This window comes from Galeopterus variegatus, unplaced genomic scaffold (genome assembly GCF_000696425.1).
Source record: "Galeopterus variegatus unplaced genomic scaffold, G_variegatus-3.0.2 Scaffold337, whole genome shotgun sequence".
NCBI lineage: Eukaryota > Metazoa > Chordata > Mammalia > Dermoptera > Cynocephalidae > Galeopterus > Galeopterus variegatus.
This window is the reverse complement of record NW_007726448.1, coordinates 54324-61705: the sequence shown is the minus strand read 5'-3', so window position 1 is coordinate 61705 and position 7382 is coordinate 54324. Positions and strand designations below refer to the sequence as shown.

General features: G+C 45.7%; 1 protein-coding gene across 1 annotated transcript in view; it reads right to left on the bottom strand.

Annotated features, from left to right (window-relative positions):
• Positions 1–3740: 3740 nt before the first annotated feature.
• LOC103586434 (saoe class I histocompatibility antigen, A alpha chain-like) overlaps positions 3741–7382 on the bottom strand; it is a 12415-nt gene continuing 8773 nt past the window's right edge. The window contains 1 exon segment of the mRNA XM_008567718.1: positions 3741–3895. Within this exon segment, the coding sequence (XP_008565940.1) occupies positions 3741–3895 (155 nt within the window).

The following is a 7382-nucleotide window of genomic DNA, read 5'->3' as shown; positions in this document are numbered from 1 at the left end:
TTGTCGTGTTCCGGGCCCGGCAACGGATCGCAACCCTCAGTGTTGCCCCCGTACCGGACCGGGGACCGGCAACGGGACCGCAACCCTTGGCGTTGCTCCCGCGCCTCGCTCAGCCAGTGAGCGGGAACCGGTCTGTATGTGGGATCCGAACCCTCGGGCGGGAGCGCCGCAGCGCTTCCCAAGTGGCACACTTATCCAGTGCGCCACCGGGCCGGCCCCAGGATTACTGTGGCTTTATAGGAAGTCTTGAAGTCAGGTAGTGTCAATTCTCTGACTTTGTTCTCCTACACTGGCTATTCTGGGTCTTTTACCTCACCATGTAAACTTTAGAATCAGTTTGTCGGTTTCCATACAATAACTTGCTGGATTTTGATCAAGATTGTATTGAATGTATAGATAAAGTTGGAAAGAATTGACATCTTGACAATATTGAGTCTTCCTAAACTTGAACATGGATTATCTCTCCATTTATTTAGTTTTCTTATTTCTTTCATCAGAGTTTTGTAGTTTTCCTCACATTGATCTTGTACATATTTTTGTACATATTCTTGAACATATTTTGTTAGATTCACAACTAAGTATTTCATTTTTGGAGGTGTTGATGGAAATGGTGTTTTTAATCTTAAATTCCACTTTTTCATTGCTGGTATATAGGAAAGCAATTGACTATCGCATGTTAACCTCCTATCTTAGAAACTTGCTATAATTGCTTGTTAGTTTCTTGAGGTTTGCTGTTGTCTTTGTTTCTTTTGGATTTTCTACACAGACAATCACCTCATCTGTGAACAAAGTTTTATTTCTTTCTTTCTAATCTGTATACCTTTTAGTTCCCTTTCTCATTATGTTAGTTAGGCCTTCCAGTTCGATGTTGCAAAGAAGTGGTGAGAGGGTCATTCATGCCCTGTTGCTAATCTTAACAGATAAGCTTCTAATTTCTCACTAGTAAGCATGAAGTAAGCTGTGGGCTTTTTGTAGATGTTCCTTATTGAGTTGAAAAAGTTCCCCCTCTATTCATAATTTGGTACGATTTTTTTTCTTTTATCATGAAAAGGTGTTGGCTTTTCTCAAATGCTTCTTCTCTAACTGTTGATATGATCATGAAATTCTTCTTCTTTAGCCTGTTGGTGTAATGGATTATATTAATCAATTTTCACATCTTGAACCCGTCTTGCATACCTGAGGTAATTCCCACTTGCTCATGGTGTATATTCTTATATATACATTGTGGATTTCATTTGCTAATATTTTGTTGAGGATTTTTGCATCCATGTTCATGAGAGATATTGGTATGTAGTTTTCTTGTAATGAATTTGTCTGATTTTAGTATTAGGGTAATGCTGGCCTCACAGAATGAGTTGGGAAGTATTACCTCTGCTTCTTTCTTCAGGGAGAGATTGTAGAGAATTGCTATAATTTCTTCCTTAAATGTTTGGCAGATTCACCACTGAACCCATTTGGGTCTGGTACTTTGAGATCTGGAATATTAATTTTTGATCCAATATCAGTCGTAAATATAGGTCTATTCAGACCATGTATTTTATTTAATTTTTTCATTAAAAAATTATTTTGAATAACTTTATTTTTATTTTTATTTTTTTTAAAAGACAACCAGTGAGGGGATCTTAACCCTTGACTTGGTGTTGTCAGCACCATGCTCACCCAGTGAGCTAACCAGCCTTTCCTATATGGGATCTGAACCCATGGCCTTGGTGTTATCAGCACCGCACTCTCCTGAGTGAGCCACGGGCTGGCCCCTGAATAACTTTAGATTTGCAGAAGAGTTGTAAAGCTTATAACTCAGAGTTCCTGTATATCCTTCTCCCAGCTTCCCTTAATATGAATAACAAAACCAAGTTAAAACTAAAAATCTAAGAAATTAACATTGGTTCAATACTGTTAACTAAACTGTACACTTTATTTGCATTTCTTCAATTTTTCTGGTAATGTCCTTTTCTTGGTCTAGGACTCAATCCAGCAAACTTAATGTATTTAGTTCTTGTGGATCCTTAACCTCCTCTGATCTGAGATTTTCTCATTCTTTACCTGTTTTTATGACCTTGACAGTTTTGAGGAGTACTGGACAGATAATTTGTAGAATGTCACTCAGATTGAGTTTGTCTGAGGCTTTCTCATGATCAGTTTGGGCAAATGGGTTTGGGGAAGAACAGCATAGAGGTCCCGTGCCCTTCTCATGTCAGCACATCAGGTGATGCATGGTATGAACATGGCTTGGATCACTAGGTTTAGGTTATGTCTGCCAAGCTTCCCCTCTGTAAAATTACTATTTTTGCCTTTGCATGCTCAATTCTTGAGAAGTGAGCCACAATGTCCAGGCCACATTTAAGGGGAAGGAAATTGAGCATCAGTTCTTAGAAGGAGGGTTCTCTTTATATGTTACTTGGAATTCTTCTGTAAGGAAGATTTGTCCCTTCTGTCCCATTTATTTGTTTATTCAATCATTTACCTATTTCGGTATGGACTCATCGATGTTTGTTTTTAATTTGGGTTAATTACCCAATACTATTGTTATTTCGTTGCTCAGGGTATTCCAGTTTAGTTCATAGGAAGTTCTCTCAGGTTGGCTCCTGTGTCCCTCTGACAAGCCCCCACTGGGGGAGGACGGGAGTATGGGGGCAGAAGGGAACTTCCTTTTTGGCACTACATTATGTTCCAGGCTTATCAGGACCATCACCTGTCTCAGCCATACAATCAGCTATGATTCTAAGGATTCCTGGTTCCTTTTCCTGGAGAATAATATTTCAAACTGAAGATCTGGGCTTGGGTGCTCATTTCACTTTTCTAAAGAGGACACAGAGGTTCCCAGAGCTGCCTGAGCTCACAAGGCGGGTCAGTGGCTCTCGCTTCAGTGCATGAGAGCTTGTTCTATGTGGCCTTTGACATCTAGCACTCGATGGCCAGTTTCCCATGCACATCTCTATTTTCTAAGCTCTGTTTTTTTCTGTTTGTGGGGCTTAGTCATTAATAATTTTATTCTCCAATATTTGGAGACTTTCCTAAAGGAAAATTTCATGTTTCAGAAACAAGTTTCACTTAAAAATTGGACAGAATATGTATGACACAGAAAAGACATCAGAGGCAGAACCCACTTCTATTTTTCTTTCATGTGGAATATTTCCCTGTTCCTGCTGCTCTTTCCATGTCCCTGGGCCTGGGGGAAGAACAGTTCCCTTGGTATGAGAAAAATGATGATGTGGAAGCATCTGCCTTCATCACCCCTCAACCCTTTGATTTCTGCTCTGTTTGTGCCCATTCTCCCTCCCCAACCCCTGGCCCATGAGCCTTTTCCTTCTCCCAAACTCAGGTAGAGCCCATTCTCACTGAGAGCCGGTTCCTCAGTGGGAAGTGAGGGTAGAAGAGGAGACAGAGGTCAGAGCCTGGGTCTGCGGCAGAAGGTGCAGCAGGGATGAAGGGGGTCAGAGTGAGAAGGACTTCTGAATGCGGGTGACATGGGAGTGATTGGAGGGTGGCTGAGGACAGCCCAGCACCTCCATCTAGGAGGGAAGGGAGAAGCCTTGGGTGCATGGGCAGAGAGTGGGGCAGGGTGTGAATGAGATGCTCCCACCCCATCCCTGGTCCTCTGACAGCTCCTCGCTTCAGTCACACTGAGAGGTCCCTCCAGGCACAGGTGCTCCACCAGGCAGGTGTATCACTGTTGCCCTCCAGGAGGACCCCCACAGTTACCCAGTCCTGATAGTTGTCTGTCCTCCCTCCCCCTCAGGTCAGCTGCCCCTGAACTCTGAGTCCAGGGTTAGCTCCTTCCCTTCCTGCAGCAAAGTCAGACTGACATTGGCAAGTGAGAGGTCGACTGCTGTGCCTCTCAGCACATGATTGCCCTCAGAGTCCTCCTTATCAGTGACCACAGCCCTGCGTGGCACTGGACACAGGAGAGAGCAGAGAGGTGGAGTTAGAGGGGATACACCTCAACCACCCCCTTCCTCACTGGGTCTTCTTCCTCACAACAGGGCCTTCCCCTTCCCCAACCCCAGGACTTCTTACAGCCTTGACAGGAAGTTGGGGGGACCCAAGTCCCCACAACCCCCTGCAGAAGTCTTTCCCTAAGTGTGCCTGCCTGCATTCCTGCTGCAGCTTTAGTGCCTGCCCCAAGCAGAGCCCTGGCTATGTACAGAGGGCAATTCTGGAATGTTCTTCCTTCAGACATCTGCATGGCTCAGTGCCTCTCCTCCTTCAAGTCTGCTCAGATGGCATCTCATGAGGCCCACCCTGACCATCCGATCTTAAAGTGCCATTTCTTCCATTACTTTGCATTGTGTGTCTACTATGCCTGATTTTTTCTTTATATCTCCTATCATTTTCTAACATAATGTGAAGATTTCTTCACTTATGGTCTCAACAATATCTGCCATCCCACATGCTGTTTCACAATGTGACCTTGCCATCCCCTATCAAGAGTTGGGGTCTGATCTCCCTCCCCTTGGGTCTGTTACTGGCTCTGATGACTACAATATGGGGAAAGGGACACTGCCTGACTTCTGAGGTTCTGACATAAAATGCTCTGTGGCTGCTTAAACATTCCCTCCTGGACCCCAGGTTTGGAGCTGGGAGCAACCAAGCCATGTGGAGCAGCAGGTGGAAGAGAACACAGGCCACCAGATAAAACAGCCCAAGAGAGCTCTCAGCAGACAGCAGCACGGACACAGCCCTGTGCAGGAGCCCTTTCATGGTTCTAGGCCATTCATCCTCTGGCCCAGGTCACGTGGAGCAGAAGAGCTGCCTGCTAAGCCCAGTCGACCCATAAAATGAGAGTTAATAAGAAGCTTGTTGTTTTAGTTTGGGATTGTTTGGGACTCTTTGTTACCTGGAAGTAGATAACACAAACACATACCATATAGTTTACTGCTGTTGTTATGTTTTTATTGGTCTGTCTTTCCTGTGAGATTTTCAGCATCAGAAAAGCAGCTGTTTTGTGACTATTAAGTGATTTACTGGGCCAAGAACAATGCCTGGCACAGAGGTACTTTTAAATATTTGTTAGATGAATGAATAAATACAGTGATAAGAATTCCTTAAAGTTGGGTCTGAGACTGAAAAGCGTAAGTTTACTGGTGTTTGGTTTTGGGGTTGTATTAGTCTGCTTGGGCTGCCATACAAAGCACCACAGACTGGTGACTTAAACAACAGGCATCTAATTCTCACAGTTCTGGAGGCCAGAAGTCCAAGATCAGGGTGTTGGCAGATTTGGTTCCAGGTGAGGACCCTCTTCCTGGTTTGCGGACAGCTGCCTTCTTGCTATATCCTCACATCAGACTGAGAGAGGGAGCTCTAGTTTCTTCATCTTCTTATAAGAACACAAATCCCATCTCGGGGACCTGCATTGTCGAGAACTCATCTGAATCTAATACCTCCCAGTGGCCCTTCCTTCTAATGCCATCACATTGAGTGTTAGAGCTTCAAGATATGAATTTGTGGGGGGCAGGGGGGGGGGATACAAGCATCCAATGCATGACAAAGTCCAAAATCAAGGTGCCAGGAATTTGGTTTCTGGGGAGGGGTCTCTTTCTGGCTTGTCAATGGCCACCTTCTCGCTGTGCACTCATATGGCCTTTGCTCTGTGTGTATGCAGAAAGAGAGACAACTCTGGAGTCTCTTTGTCTTAGAAACACCGCTTCTATCAGATTAGGACCCCTCCCTTATGATCTCATTTAACCTTAATTAACTCCCTAAAGACCCTATCTCCAAATGCAATCTATTGGGCTTCAATATGTGAAGTTTGGGGAACACAATTCAGTCCATACTAGGGTTCTTCTGGGAAGTGATGGGTATGTGTTTCATACATATTAGTTGGTCCTGGTTTCCTGAGCCACTCAACAAGAATGAGCTCAGCACCACCCCACATTTGTGGTCTGTTCACACAAGAACCACAGACCAGCGATGCCTGACCACCTACTGCTTCTGATATATCTTGGGCCTGGGAAGGGGTCATCTAGGTTGCAAGGTCATAGGTCACTGTTGCCCAGATCTCAGCTGTGGCTCAGCTGCAATGTGAGGGGCCCAGGAAGATTCTCCCCTAGATTCTGGATGCCCAAAGCCCTGGGTCAGTCATCAGGGTAAAATTGAGATTTGATCACAGGTCTACAGATCTCTTAAGTTCAGGGCTTAGAGGTGGCAGAGAAGGGTCGCCAAAGAAGAAAGAGATACAATTCCAGAGATCACAGGCAGAGAGCTGCAGAGGGAACAGGGGCCAAATCTAAGAAACTGGGAAATGGGTAGTCGGTCACCTGGGTCTTATGACTGAGTACCTTGTAGCCCACAATAGTGTCCAGCTTCTACTGTGTGTCCAACATAACATCCTCTGGGGATTCTTGGCCTGGCTGCAGTTGTCATAGGGAAGGAAGGGACACCTAAAGGACCTGAAAGCCAGCTGCTTGGTGCTGGTCTCAGACAGAGGCGCAGACACTTGCCCTTCACTCTCTATGGCCCAAGACCAAGAAAACACCAGGAAAACTCCACAGGTGTTTCCTTGGCCAGCCCTTCCCATGCCACGCTCCTCCCTGGCTCCTTCCTCTCTTCCTTGTAACCTCTACTACCCCTGATGTCTCTATTTCAGCCATATCCCCACTTCCTCAGGGTTCTCCCTCCTTCCTTGACCTAATGCCCCAGGATCCCCCTCCTCCAGCGAAAATCCCAGGATTGGAGACTCACTGAACTGAGTCCCAGGTGGAGGGGACTCTATCCCCAGAGGCAACATCAGGAGCAAGTGACAGGGACTCTGGAGTCTAAGGCCCCATCCCAGGAGGCTGAGGGTGCCTAGTATGATTGTGTCTTCACCCTGGACTTGAGGTTTCTGTCTCCTCCCCACAACCCTCTCTGCAGCCCATTGATGGCAACAGCCAGGAACACTGAAAAGTAGAAACATTTTCCTTTACTCCCTTTTTTTTCAAGCTCCTTCGTGTGTTCGTGTTTGAGAATTTTACTTCATTTATAGGCACAGACAAAATCAATACGTCTCAGTACCAGTCCCAAGTTTTTTCATAAGTCATGAAGTTTACCTCACAAGAAGCCAAATTTTAAAAAATTAGAATTCAGCATCCACTGCTATTTAGATTATGGGTAAAGGAAAAGGTCGGGCAGGAGGATGGCAAATCTGACGACCAGTGTCTTTCCAGTCGAGAGTATCCTTGAGGGCAGGACAGAGGCACCACACCACTAAAGAATCTTGTCAACCTTCGCAACACAGCGACAGTGACCAAAGCAACATGTACCGATATCGAAGACACGGCAGAAGGTGACTCCTAAGAGGGCTCTCCGAGTCCCCGCACTGAGTAACTTCCTCAGTACGGCCGAGTTCCGAGGGCAACACGGACTGCGGGGACAGAACGTGCGGGTTCCGACCGTGGGAGCCG